At 41.2% G+C, this 14,937-nt stretch overlaps 1 protein-coding gene across 1 annotated transcript in view; it reads left to right on the plus strand.

Annotated features, from left to right (window-relative positions):
- The window catches only part of LOC106534979 (Down syndrome cell adhesion molecule-like protein 1), a gene marked incomplete at its 5' end in the record, with an annotated part of 52,327 nt that extends 41,798 nt beyond the window's left edge, over nucleotides 1-10,529 (plus strand). The window contains 13 exons of the mRNA XM_014031814.1: nucleotides 281-434; nucleotides 913-1,030; nucleotides 1,123-1,286; nucleotides 1,364-1,462; nucleotides 1,748-1,936; nucleotides 2,023-2,310; nucleotides 3,036-3,191; nucleotides 3,329-3,359; nucleotides 3,442-3,560; nucleotides 4,162-4,314; nucleotides 4,412-4,612; nucleotides 4,949-5,260; nucleotides 6,554-10,529. Coding sequence (XP_013887268.1) covers nucleotides 281-434; nucleotides 913-1,030; nucleotides 1,123-1,286; nucleotides 1,364-1,462; nucleotides 1,748-1,936; nucleotides 2,023-2,310; nucleotides 3,036-3,191; nucleotides 3,329-3,359; nucleotides 3,442-3,560; nucleotides 4,162-4,314; nucleotides 4,412-4,612; nucleotides 4,949-5,260; nucleotides 6,554-6,987 — 2,418 coding nt within the window. The remainder of the gene's footprint in view (nucleotides 1-280; nucleotides 435-912; nucleotides 1,031-1,122; nucleotides 1,287-1,363; nucleotides 1,463-1,747; nucleotides 1,937-2,022; nucleotides 2,311-3,035; nucleotides 3,192-3,328; nucleotides 3,360-3,441; nucleotides 3,561-4,161; nucleotides 4,315-4,411; nucleotides 4,613-4,948; nucleotides 5,261-6,553) is intronic.
- Nucleotides 10,530-14,937: the final 4,408 nt, after the last annotated feature.

Genomic DNA, 14,937 nt, shown 5'->3' on the forward strand with positions numbered 1-14,937 from the left:
AACTTAATCTACTTAGTCCTAATACATAAAAACACAATAGCATCTCTATATTTATAAATACGCGCATACATCTATCCAAAAGATAAATCATGTTTATAGTAAGTTTTCAGTTGCTTCCTAAAACTGTAAGCAGTACTTTGTTTAATGCTATGCTGTAGTGAGTTCCATTCATGCATTGCTCTAAACATCACTGTATAAACATTCTGTCTCTCCGCCACATCTGTCTTGTCGACGTGTTGCCGGCGCTCGCTAACGTGAGGCGGCGTGTTTGCTTTCACAGGCGCCCAGCGAGTACGAGGCCAACCCGGAGATGCTCTTCTATCGCATCACGCACCTCACCCGTGGCAAACAGTACCACATTTGGTCCGCGGCCGTGACGACCGCCGGCCGAGGCAACATCAGCTCAAAGGTCACCGTGGAGCCTGCTGGGAAAGGTGGGTGCTTGGAGCGAGCCTGCGGGCTGAGGAGGAGGGTAGAGAGAACCCCGCTCTAAAGACGGACAGGAACTCTCCTGCCTCTCTCTCTTTCTAGTTTCCCTGCTATTGATTGACAGCTGTAGTATTGATTGAGTTGTGGCTCTGTTGCTGTTGTTAATTATGTGGTGATGAACAGGCCTATTCAGWAAAATGACCCCTGGGGAAGAAGGAAGCAGGCAGGAATCAATGAAAAGGAGGATCTATGGAGTAAAGATAAACTAAACCTAGGAGAAGGGGAAGGGAGGGCAACATCAAAACTCCTCGCTACATGTTTCCCTTCTTCAGCCTCTTTGCCCTCAGGCTGTTTAGGCTACTCATACAGCAAAAWGCAGAAACAGACAACCTGGCGTGTGGAAAAGGTGCTGTTTTTATTACCACTTCAGTGCGTGTCAGGGGTTTAAGTTGACCCCTGGATATTCTGTGTTGTTCTGTTCAGTGCCAGCTAAGATCCTGTCGTTTGGGGGCACGGTTACCACCCCATGGATGAAGGAAGTGCGTCTGCCCTGCAGCTCGGTGGGGGAGCCCACCCCCACAATTAAATGGACCAAAGAAAGGTTGGAGCTCTTCGTGCACTACTCTGGAGCTGTGACTCCAACAGGTAACCATCAAGACGCTCACTGCAGCTTGTTTGTCTGTTTCTAATCAGCGAGGACTCTGCCGTCCCCGTGACAGCCGACGTCCAGAGGCAGATCTTATCCAACGGCACGCTGGTGCTGCGCTCAGTCAAAGCAGAGGATTCTGGGTACTACACCTGCACAGCGACGAACACGTTGGGCTTCGACACCATCATAGTCAACCTGGTGGTGCAGGGTAAGGAGAAGCCTGTTTGTTTGACTGACGGGCGCGTCGTGGGCTCTGTCGTTGACTCTCAGTGTGTGTTGGTGCAGTTCCTCCTGACCAGCCTCGTCTGACCGTTTCCACCACCTCCACCTCCTCCATCACCCTGGCTTGGATCCCTGGAGACAACGGAGGGAGCTCCATCCGAGGTATTTTACTCACTCTGCCTGCCTCGCAGCTGCAGAAGAAAACTAATCTTGTTACACAACAGGATTTTCTAAAATATAAATATTTTTTGTATTTTCCACCCTTTTGCTGTCATTTTCATGAATGTTCATGCACAACCAGCTTGTTTTGCATAAAGAATCAAACTTCAGTGGACAAAAAAATATATGGTATTTGTCGCCCCCTGGTGGACAGCATTTGTAGTTTCATCTCCAAATTTAAAAAGTGAAGTTTTTTTTTTCACAGAAATCTGTTCTGTGTGACTGCAGGATTTGTGCTGCAGTATTCTGTGGACAACACCGAGGAGTGGAGAGATGTGTTCATCAGCTCCAGTGAACGTTCCTTCAGGCTGGACAATCTCCGCTGTGGAACATGGTACAAAGTCAAGTTGGCCGCTAAGAACAGCGTGGGTTCAGGACGCATCAGTGAGATCATCGAGGCAAAGACGCACGGGAGAGGTGAGTGCTGGAGGCAGTTTCTCATTTTAATTAAAAATAAATCTCTTTGATTTGATTTACATTTGTTTTTGTTTTTCCATCTCCAGAACCAGTTTTCAACAAGGACCAGCCGCTGCTCACCCACATCAACTCCACTCACGCAGGACTCAACCTACAGGGCTGGACCAGCGGCGGATGCCCCATCACTGACCTCATGCTGGACTTCAGGCCCAAAGGCACCTGGGCCTGGCAGAGCCTCAAGGCCAACTCCACCAATCAGCTGTTCCTCAGCGAGTTACGCGAGGCCACRTGGTACGAACTCAAAATGAAGGCGTGCAACAGCGCCGGCTGTGGAAATCAGACCTCCCAGTTTGCTACAACTGACTATGACGGCAGTGAGTGGATCCTACTTCTCTTAATTTAGCTTCTCTGGTCAAATATCATCTACCATCGTGGTGTCTGTTAGCAAATTATCTAGCGAAACACAGGATGGATTTCATTGAAAGTAATATTTAGATGTACATCTACAACTCATCAGCTTTGGGGCTACGTTCACACTGCAGGCAAACACGACCTACATCGGTCTGAACTTGACAAATCCATTTTTTTCAAATCCGACCCAGAGGTCGGATTTATAAAACTGGCATACGCGCAATATCAGCCCAGAAACTTGCGTACGCCACTTTTTACGCAAAAGTTGTGATTTATAAAATCCAAACTTGACGTGAAAATGTGCGGTGCCTCACACCAGCTCTGACCCATGTGTACGCTCATTTTGGAGATGTAAAACTGCGACACAGATGGTGAAGTGAAGAATTATAGCCACACTGCTTCATGATCACTGTCAGAAATTTAATTTCGGGGGGATGCGTGCGTGTGTGTGTGCGCGGGGCGGGGGTGTCTGCTGCGAATAACAGAGCAGGCAGGAGAGGGAGAGGACAAGGAGAAGAGCGGTGGAATTATTTCTAATTTTATCTGACTTATTTAATTTTATTTTTATTGTTTTTATTGTCCTGCAGGCTATGATGAAAAATTAATTTTTTTTATGTATCATAAGATGAATTTAGTCTAAAGATTTAACAGATGTTAGCAAATTTAAATTGATTTTTTTTCTTATCAGGTACAATCCCTCCGATTAAATCAGCTCGTGGAGAGGGTGATGATGTGAAAAAACTGTTTTCTATTGGCTCTCCAGTCATCCTGGTCACTCTAGGCGTGGCTTTGCTTTTTATTATCCGCAAGAAACGCAAAGAGAAGAGGCTTAAACGACTCAGAGGTGAGAAGGAAAAGCAAAAAATAAATAAATAAATAAATAAATAAAAAAAACTCTCAGAATTTTACAACAGAGTGATAAGTTTTAAAGAATATACTCAGACCCAACCATATTCTAATGAAGATCTTGTCTTTTTATAGATGCAAAAAGCCTGGCTGAGATGCTGATCAGGTTAGAGAGAATTATTGTCGATTTTTGTCCTTTCTTATGTAGGACATGTGGTTTATTCTGTGTTATTACTGTGCGTGTGCAGCAAGAACAACCGCAGCATAGACACACCTGTGAAGGGCCCTCCTCAAGGTCCGAGGCTCCACATCGACATCCCTCGTGTTCAGCTCCTCATCGAGGACAAGGAAGGCATCAAGCAGATAGGTACATTTTTAACATTGTTTTTCAGCTCTTAGAGGGTCATTTGGAGATTAAGGTTGGGACGTATTGATCTTTTTCATACCAACATATCTTTCGATAATACTGAAGCAGGGAGGAAAGGGGCGGGGCTTTAGGGGTGTATGATCTGTAACTTTGGGTCTCAGTCAGAAAGGAAGTTGAGGTATTTTTTTGACTCGAGAGAAGGATGAGACTGACAGTGGATTGAGGTGTTTTTTCCATGAGATTACCGTGTTTCCTGCTGCCGCTGCAATGAGCAATAGGACAATCATGAAAACAAGTGGTGAATACTATTTACCCTAAATCGGGTTTTATGTGGCCTATCAACACTTTTTAAAAACTCGTGTAAAGTTTGAAGGTTCTACTTGTGACACAAATGGCAACAGAYTCTCGGAGAAGGCGTATCTTTATGGCTAGAGACATTTAAATAGGTCATGTGACTAGGTTAATATGCCYTCATAATTTTTAAATACCGTCAACATATTTTAATACCAAGGTGTACCACAATACCATCTGTCCAAGCCTGTTTATAGCACATTTAAAGAAGAAAAGTGTGTTTCCTCATGTGTGTGTGTGCCTGCAACAGGAGAGGACAAAGCGGCGGTGCCAGTGACTGACACCGAATTCAGCCAATCAGTGAACCCACAGAACTTCTGCACAGGAGTGTCTCTGCATCACCAAGCTCTCATCCAGAATTCAGGGCCTCTGATCGACATGTCCGACATCCGCCCGGGTACAAGTGAGTTTATCGGCACACCTGTTGAAGAACGTCAGTAAAGCACCTGTGTTTTAACTGAGCTGTTCTCTGTCATCGTTGTACCCCCACTCCCTCGTAGACCCCGTGTCCAGGAAGAGCATTAAATCAGCTCACAGCTCCAGGAACAGATACTCCAGCCAATGGACGCTGAGCAGACCGTGTCAGAGCCAGTCCACGGCCTCGGCACGGACCCTGACCTCGGACTGGAGGACCATGGGCTCTCATGGCATCACAGCAACGGAGAGTGACAGCTACAGCGCCAGCCTCTCCCAAGACACAGGTGGGTCGACACCAGCCATCATCAGTGACCCCCGAATACTTTACTTCCTACTTTTAATATGAAGAAACACCTTTTAAAATGGATAAATAGATATAAAAAAATCAAACATAGATTCAGATACACTTTAGAGACAATAAAAATAAATGTCTGTAAAAATGAAAACCCTAGCCGTCCTTGAAGGAACTCTTATCAATCAATGCTATAAACTATAATATTTTTATGATGAGAAATGACAAGTCTTACTCTGAAAATCTTCTGTCATTTGGCAGCTGTTTGGTATCATGTTCAATTGACTGCATTCTGAACGCAGACACAACCTTTCTTTGTTTTTTCCAGATAAGGGCCGCAACAGCATGGTGTCAACAGAGAGCGCCTCGTCCACTTACGAGGAGTTGGCCAGAGCTTACGAGCACGCCAAGCTGGAGGAGCACCTGCAGCACGCCAAGTTCACCATCACCGAGTGCTTCATCTCCGACAGCTCCTCRGACCAAATGACCACAGGCACCAACGACCCGGCAGAAAGCATGACCTCCCTCAGCACGCCGTCTGAACCGGGCATCTGCCGCTTCACCGCATCCCCACCCAAACCACAGGACTATGACCGGGGTAAAAATGTGGCTGTGCCCATTCCCCACCGTGCTAACAAAAGTACGTACAGWCACACAGAACATTAAATGTTTTTCTTGATTTGTGCTCGCTTTTTCCATGAAATGTCACATCATATTACAGCTAAATCATCATCTTTTCTAATGCCTGGTTCACAACATTTTCCAAACCTGAGAGCAAACCAAGGTTATAATAGTTTTGATTTTTCATTATAGTTCAGTTTTATTTCGTTTTGACTTTTTTTCTTTTAATTCAGTTAGTTTTAATTAGTTTTTACAGTGGATTTGCTAGTTTTTATTAGATATTATTGCATTTTTAATGCTTAGTTTTAGTTTAGTTTTTATTAGTTCTAGTATTAGTTTTTTGGTACGTCTCCCCTTATAGAGAGGGCTTATAAATGTTTTATAGATAGGTTATTAATTTATCTGTAAACACTTTACAAATTATTAAGAAGTGTTTATTATGCATTAATTAAGGACGAGAAAGAGACAAAACTGTCTGGTTTATTGCCAAATAGTGAGCCAAATCTGTTCATGTTACATGTAAAGCTGCTACATTAAACATTTCAGACTAGGTTTCTATGTTGTAAGTACAATAAAGTATTGTWAACGTGTATTTTACATATAATATTGTATTGTATTATTGCATTATTATTCCAATACATTATTGTGCTTACAAGGTAGAAACCTGGTCTGAAATGTTTAATATATGTAGCACCTTTAGATGTAATAAGAACATGAACAGATTTGGCTCACTCTTTGGCAAGAAACCAGACAGTTTTGTTTCTTTAATGCATAATAAACACTTCTTAAAGATCCGTAGTGTTTACAGATGAATTAATAACTATTTATAAGCCATCTATAAGGGGAGTCTTATTGTAAAGTGGTACCAGTATTTTTATAGTTTGATAAACATATTTGCCAATGCATACTCGATCTTGTGATGTTCCTGTGAGTTAACTAACCAACAGCTATTTGGTTGCTAGTTAAAGCAGTCTAATATAGCGACACCATCCTAAAATAATTGTGTAACTCAATTTTGCCAACTAAAAACTTGGGAGATTATTTTAGGAGATCCACGTCTCAAAATAATTTGAGAAACACTAAAACTAAGGATATTCTATCTATAATTTCAGTTAGTTTTAGTTAGTTTTGTAAAATGATTATACAGATTTAATTAGTTATCGTTTTCTGATTTTATTACAGTTTTTAGTTTAGTTAACTAAAATGTTTTTTTTCAATTTCAGTTTTCATTATTTAGTTAGTTTTAGTTAACTATAATAACTCTGGAACAAACGACATTTTCCTGTTTTGACTCATCTGCTTGTCTTTACAGGTGAATTCTGCAATCTACCGCTCTACATGAAGGCAGACCCATTCTTCCGTAAGCAAGGGGACCTGCATGACCCGTGCCCGGCTGTGCCACCGCGGGAAGCCTCGATCCGCAGCCTGACGCAGCGGGCGTATCACACCCAGGGCCGTCACAAGACTCTTGACCCTTCCAAGCAGCAGGCCCTGACGCTGGGCCACTCCGGGCTGGGCAGCCTGGGCGCGAGCTCAGGCACCGCCACCCTGCCGCAGAGGACTCTCACCATGCCCAGCTCCAGCAACACGGCGACAGCTTCCACTTCCAGCACGAGCAGCAACCCCACCAACAGCAACAAGGTGGGGGGCTCCAGAGACTCGCTGCTAGAGAGCAGCTCCTCCGCTCTGGGGAGACTGCAGAAACAGAGCGTGGGGGCCTACTCCAAGTCGTACACGTTGGTGTAGCCCCCCCGTCCCCTGCACAGACTCGCTTCGCTGTCCCGCTCCTCAGCCAGCACCGCTCTCTGGTACTCATAAGTCTGGGCCAGAATGGGCATCTTTCTTTAAACCAAACTTATGGTGGACTGCCCAGCTTCCTGTTGTATCCTCCACAGGAAGTGAGGGGTGTCCCCGCATCCCAGACAGAGACCCAGCTAACCCTACTTTTCATGTTCACAAGAACGAACTACTAACTTCAACTAACAGTTCCAGCCGGCTGGTGCTCAGCTCCACTCAATTCCTGCAGGAGACACAGCAAAAATATATAAATAAAAAAAGAATGTGATTTCAGTGGTCATTTAGAAATACTGACTGTAACCGAAGAACTTATAAAGCTCTGTGTTCATGACAATGAAGACTACAAGAGCCAGTATGAAGCTGTGTGGCCATCCCGTCTCATAAACACGCACACACATACACACACACACACACACACACACTTACATTTACTGTCCTCCATAGTTTTATTTTTGTCACTTTGCAAGACTTCCAGTTAAGTTCCTTGTTTCTCTCGCCCTCTTTTGTGTCTCTCAAAGTCCCCAAATTGTTATTAGCAGACGTGATTCCAAAAAGTTCAGGTTCACTTCCACAGACGTCGAATTTCCACACAGATTTCTCTCCACTCATCTCTGCACAGCTAAACGCGCTGAACCATCACAACCCCTACAACCCAGATGTAACTTCTCACATGGCAAATAGAGAATATTTGGTATTATAAAGAATTTTACATATATATTTCTATGTAGGTATATTAACTGACATTTAAGTGAAAAAGTAAATATGACAAAGTATAAATTGTATGTACTACGACAAGCGTGGTAGTATGTACAGCAATTTAACGTTATGGTCAAATTTTAACAATGAGACAATCGCGCAATCATGAAATTTTAAAAAGAAGAAGAGGAATTTAGAAGTTGTTGGACTTGAGAAAGGAAAATGTTTAATATATATGTGAGATATTCTGTATATTACTGTAAAATGGCCAGCTTGTAGAGGAGAAGCTGGATTAAAGGATTACATCATCCCTGGGCTGTGACGCCTTCTTGGTGTGTTTGATGGAAACAATCAGGACCCTTCGGTGAAAGAAACAGTTCAGGGTTTTTTGAAATGAGGTTCTGTGGGAAGATTTTGAACAGTAAATATCTTACCTGTTGTTTACAGAAATGGGAGTTTAAATGGGACTGCGCTGAGRGGGAATGAAACCAATGTGGATTGCTGAAAAAACTAGAATCTTAATTGTTTTATGGCATTTGTTGCTATTTTATGACGTCAGTTGTGTTGCATTTAATTTACCTCAGAAATCAGAATTGGATCTGGGAATGACGTCAGATCTGACTTTACTGTGTTCCAGCTGTACCTTGGAATAGCAATGCAAGTGAAAAATKGTGGATTCAAACATTGTAGCAACATGTTTACTCATATAAGTTGGTCAGRGCTATAGTTTATCACTGCACCTATCACAGCTTTTCATGAGCAAGGCAGCCATATTAGTTTTAAGGTCAAGTGCTGGTCAGGAAGCTCCAATTCCTTGAGTTGCAATTCTGARGTTGCGGGGTCATTTAAGTTGATTTTTCTGACATGGAACCTAAAACTTCCAATGTCCAAGTACATATGTAGCACGGCAGGAAGGGCTCCAGGCTTCACCGGAAATGCTACAGCTAGCTGATGCAGGGTTTCCTCCTGAAAACTTGCTAATGCCAACAGGAACACTTGTAATCCCATGGAGGGGTAGTGGCGCTAATGCTGCAGTAGTGGACTGCTACATTGCTAATGCTAGGTGCTAGCCACTTTTCATTTTGCACAAATCTCTGGTGGTGCAAAAAAAATACCTCTCCTGGTGCTGGCTCTAAATAAACAGGCAACACTTAGCCTGGCAGAGAGGAAAGAAAGGACAGGTGGGCCGCCAGGGCTGTAATACACCCTTCTGATGCTATCCGCTTTTCCAAAAAACTGTAACATTACATACAACTCTGCAATGAATTGATTGTAAAAGTTTATAAAACTGCATTCATACAAACTGCTAGAAGTTTTTAATATTACATTATTACATTACTGTTTTAAGATAGCAACAGCAACAACACACTTTGCTTCGTTTTCTAGTTTTTAGCCCATAATCTTGTCAGGAATAAACTCGTTTTTTCCAACTGAGCTCATTCTAAGAGCTATCTACAACAGACAATATATTTACTGTTCATAACTTTTTCACTGAACCCCCACTCCAAAAGCTATGAACTGTTGTTTTAGGCTCAGTTCAAACACATTCAGGAGTCAAATCAGCGTCTCGTTCAATCTCTAAATGTTTCCTGTGCTGCAAAGTGGTCCCAGACTTCATTTCTGAAGGCCTCCTCTAGTTTGGAGGCTCACAGATCCGGCTTTAGCCACTTGGCCAAACGTTGCTCCTCAAAGAAAAGGAGCGGAGCAAATGCCAGTCACGATGTGAATGAAGTGAAATKATTTAAAGTCTACAGATCTTATATGTCAGGGAGTTCAGTTTAGAAGTTTCTATGACATTCACAGAATTGATATCMTTGATGTTGTCCTGTCTGAAGTACTGTAAAAAAATGTTCCTTTTTTTCTGTTGTACACAAGAACCTATTGGAATGCCTATTTTTAAAGCATTTCTATTATAGTGTTTTGTGTTTTTACATTATTTATTCATTTGTTTGGTTAGGGGAGGGGGATCTGTTTTGATTTGTAATGTTCACATGTTTGGACTTTGTCCAGATTTTTGGTTTCAGGGGTCTAAAGAGTGCAAGTTTATCTGACCTGTGTGGTTCAGCCAAGAAAAATCAGGGACTCGCAGCTCTTTTGGGTCATACATACTGCTACTGTATTGTGTATATAACTGGACTGGAGTCGGTCTGTAAAACATGAATCATTTCGGCTTTTTGTCATTTCCCTCCCCTCGCACTCAGATAAACCGAAGTACAAATTCACCACCCTAACCATGCTCCATCATCTTCGTCAGTGTTTGTTTTCAAAATTGAATCTTGTACAGAAAACAGATTTTGTATGAAGAACTATTTTCTTCAGAATAAATCAGGGGACACATCAAGGTTTAAATGCCCCACTTTCAAATTTGAAATGTTATCAAAAATAAAATACTTTATTTCTGAAATGGGCAAAAAAATAAATAAATAAAAAAGATTTTTTTCTCTCTCTCTCTGTTTTTGATACTAATTTGTTGATTTTTTTCTCTTTTTTTAAAAAAAGGTATTTTTTGATGTTGTCATTTGTCCTCTATACTTTTTTATTACTATTATTTTGTATTTTGTTCATCCTCAGAAAAGTCATTGCATGCTTGCTAAAAGGGAAAAATTGATGAGGAGTGAAAAAAAATGTATGAAAATCAAAACATAAAAAAAATGTTGAGGGTATCCCGAACATTTCTTTGAGTTGCTTGTTACGGCAATTGCTTGTGTTCAAAGGTACATTTTCTATGAAAAGAAAGCAAAAACTAAAAAGATCATTCTAACACCTTGTGCAATAAAGCTATCTTTCATAWGTCACGACTTCTGTCATTTTCCACAGGTTTGTTTTGGTCTCAACTAAACTGTACAGAGATAAGAAACCAAATCAGCTTTAAATATTTGTTWTAAAAATTGAAAAGATCATCAGAGTGAGAGAAAATAATCACTAAAATGTCATTATAATGAAACTATTTGAAAGTTCATACAAAAATGTGTTTGATTTCAAATGATCAACGCTGAAAATGTTAAAAGTTAAAATATAAAAATGAAAAGTGAAATATCAAAAAAAAAACCAAGACGCTGATGTTCAGATTTAATGTAATGATTATTAAAGTAGTGATAACCTGCTATTAGGAAGTAAAACAAAGACTCCTACATTCCCCATAATGCAACAGTCTGTCTTTTTCTTTGTAAAAGTTTGAAATGAAGACAAAAGTTCAAAAGTCCCAAGCATCTAATAATGTTACAAACTTCCTGGTCTAAATATTGCATGTTTTAGAGGTTTTTTTTTGGCTCCAACACACCTGATTTGAATGCATGGGTGATTAACAGGTTTCTGCAGGTGATTGGCTCACTGAATCAGGTGTGTTGGAGCAGAGACACATGCAGGAGAACCAGGATGGAGACACRTGCTCTATGTAGTCCTGTTCAAGGTTGACCCTTATGCTCACAGTAATTATGGACACCTGCAACCTATGACCCAGAAAGGAAGAAAAGGGTAAATACAGCAGATGAGCACTTTGAGAAAGAAAACATTGGGAGTCATACAGAAAAAGGGGGGGAACAATTGTTTAATGCACCTTTAATGTAGAGCCTGTTTTCTTGTATTCTTCTGAAACAATATTTTTTACTTACACACTGTCTGGAATTTAGTGCAACCAAATTGTTTTAAACTAATGTATTTCTACTTTTTTCTGATATCGTTTATTTAACCCCCCGAACTTGTAAAGTCAGACATTTACGTACCAGACATGATCTGCCTTTTTTGTCAGCCCTACATCTAAGCAGCCACAAGATGGCGCATTGACTTCACAATGTCCAGCACACTGAGAGAAGACAGCAGATACTGTGAGGAAAAACCTGTCCTGAAAGAGAGCAGRCATTCAGGACGGATATGCTGTGAATAATTGATGTTTCACAGAACTGTATGCATCAGTGCTCAAATACTATAATTCCTGCTTAATACAGTARAGCTATTTCTGCATGGAAGAAGTGATGCACATATTAGGGAAGCAGCAGATTTACATACATTTAGCTTCAGCTTGTGCTTATTGTAAGGTTTGCCTTATGAAGTAGGCAGGCCCTTCCARACACTGGGTTTTGATTGGTTTTTAAGCTGCCAAATCAGGAAAAATAGCAGATAACAGCCTTTATTGTTGCCTGACAGTTTTATGATCTGTTCTTTCTTTCTTCTACATTATTGTGAAAAGCTTAATCTTAGTTCCAACTACTACTAATTAGTTTTAAAATGCACCTTACCCGTGTCTAACGTCAAACTTTTATTGAAGGTTACGTCTCCAAAATAAAAACTAATCATTAAAAACACAGAAAACAAACAAGAAATTTTTACAAGATTTAATTTATTAACTATTGTACAGTTCACATAAGGCCTTCATCTTCATCAAACATTATTCTTGTGTCAGTTTTCATTGTATGCTCCGGGCGCACAGTACTTCCATGTTTCAGCTAAATCACTTTATTATTATTGGATTTTTTTGTACTAATTATGTTTTTAAAGGCTTCTGTCCACCTTTCTGGACGTGTTCTTTTGTTTTTTATTTTAATCATGCACTAAACTTAGGTGGCCTTCAACCATTCACAAAAATTGTAAAAAAAACGACTCCCAATAATTGAAATACACACTAGAAATGTATTCTACCATTGACTAAAGGGTTGCGCCCCTCCCTCCCACAAAAAATACAAATAAACACCCATTTTGAAGTAGCACACTCCCACTTGTTGCTCACTGATTGGCTCAAGTTTTGCCAAAAYCAAAACAAAAAACAAAAAAAAGCAACACCACAATTTTACACCCTCCCAGGARAGCTGTTTGGTTTATTTCATCGCCAGTGGAAATGTTATAACTTCAAGCTCGGTGTAGTTTGAGAAGAGTTCTGTTGAACCCGTTACAATCCCAGGAGTATCAATGATTCCTAAAAGTATTTGATTTGACAGTTCTGGTCGTTGCTGTAAACAGAAACTGTAACAGAACCACAAGTTCACCAGAGCTGGTGAGCAAGGTTGCCTTTTTTTTTTATTATTATTTCACCCCCCAGATATAAAAAAAAAGCAGACTACTTCCTCTTTTTTATTTTTAAGTATAATTGATCAAGTTTCATGGCCTTCATTAGCAGAGATGCCACAAAAAAAATGTGCTGCTTGTTGTCCGAGAAAGTGAAGAGCAGGAAAGCAACYGACCGAAGCAGAACCAGTGATGCTTCCTGAACGCATCGCAGACTTTCTGCCACTTCTCTCGGCCAATTCGTCGTTTAGCAGGACTAGCAGGCACAGCGCATTGAGAATACGAAACCCGTCCGAGTTAAAAGGTTTCTTAATATAACATGACTACAAAGAGCTTGGTTTGATCGACAGCACGGCAACACATCCAGCAACCTATCACGTTTCAAGCATTTGGTTCCCATGGACACCGGATAATGATGCAAATTTAGTTATGGTACGACGAGTACGTTGCACATTCAAAAACTGTTTCTCCTTCAGTGATGGCAGGCAAAGGTCTCCGATGACACAACGACCTAACTATTACAACAAAATCCCTAAACATCCATTCTGATCGAAAAACGGCTAGAAAGACAAAATAATAAAAATAATTTCTCACATTGCTGGATGAATGCAGAACGTGAGCAGATTCAGGTTTTCTCCATTGAACCTGATATGAGACCGTCCCTGGATCCAATAAAAAGATTGACATTTTCTTGCCTTAATTTTTTTTTATACAAAAAACAACAACAAAAAAAAGATATCTGGTTAAACCTGCAATCAGCCACTAAACAAACAGTATGGACAATTAATCAATGTGGCTTTTCTTCATATTTAACACTACACTATCAAAAAAAAGTGCTTCAGATACGTTTGTGGATACAAAAAAAAGTTTTGATGTAAACAAATTCAGATTCTGACAAAGTTTGTTGAGGCAACGGGTATGGCTGTTTCAGCTGTGAAGTTAATTAAAAACACACAACAGTATTTAAAAGAAAAGATAATAATGTGATAATTAAAGTGCATCCCTGGATGTGGTCCCCCTCCCCTCCCCCCACTTCCTTTCTTGGACACAGAGGGTCCTCTGCTARGATGGAGCAAAAACTGCTGCCCGAGTGACCTACAGAGGACCGGTCCATTAATCCAGTGGCAGTACTTTTGGGGAAAAAAAAAAAAGTTTTAAAGAAATTAAAAACGTGGCCACAAATCATCTCTTTCAGCTTGAGTTGGAGGTGTCTATTTCTTGGTAGTGTAGGATAAGTGGTGGTTGATGATGGACGCTCAGAGCCTGCCACGTTTCACACATCTTCAACCACAAACAGCAGTTTTTCTTTTATTTTTTAATCTTCTTACACATTCCATCTCCTGTCTTCATAACCCAGGTTATCCATGATCAAAACTGAGMGGTGTAAGTGTTTTTGTTTTTCATTCTTCTTTTGTGTGTTTGTGTGTGTTTGTGTGTTAGTGATAAGGTCCAGCATCATCATGGGCACACGTGGTTTTCATTTGTCTCTCACAGTGTCTCTTGTTCAGCAGGAGGGTGGTGGGCGTGGGGGTGCTGGTGGAGCGGCGGGAGKAGAGACTGCAGAGGCGACTGCGGGGTGGTGGGCGGAGACTGCTGCAGCGGGCTGAAGTGGGCGGCYGTGTGCGGGGGCGAGGAGCGGTAGCAGGAGTAGGCGGAGCTCCCGCTGAGGGTGGTGGTGGGCGAGCCGGGGAGGCCCGTGGGGGAGTCCAGGAGGGCCTGGTTGTAGAAGAAGAATGCACACTGGTGGATGAAGGTCTCGATGATTGTCTGGTAGGTGCGCGTGGCCGTCAGGGCGTCCATGGTGGTGAAGTCGGGCCTCATCAGGGTGGGCCAGAAGCAGATGGACAGGTTCTCGCTGGTCATTAGGTTCACCCTGTTAAATTGGCTCACCCTGAGGAAAAAAAATTCAAACAAAAGTTTAGTTTTTTATAACTTTAAAAGGATATTGTCACACAGACGGCAACATATTATTTACGCCACAAAGCTAACTGGGTAAATGATGACAATTACTAGGTGTTCTAGTGAGCATWCATGTCAACTTGTARGGATTGTCCYTAAGTTATAAGGGTTTTACGTCATTTTGCAGGTATACGGACGTATAGAGCAATCTCACGGATGGATTTTTTCAAAACCTCATTTTCAAATTTATCTAACATGTCAGAGCCTGTAGGATGATTTATTTATTTATTTATTTATTTATTTATT

Source organism: Austrofundulus limnaeus, unplaced genomic scaffold (assembly GCF_001266775.1).
Source record: "Austrofundulus limnaeus strain Quisiro unplaced genomic scaffold, Austrofundulus_limnaeus-1.0 Scaffold1326, whole genome shotgun sequence".
Taxonomy (NCBI): Eukaryota; Metazoa; Chordata; class Actinopteri; order Cyprinodontiformes; family Rivulidae; genus Austrofundulus; species Austrofundulus limnaeus.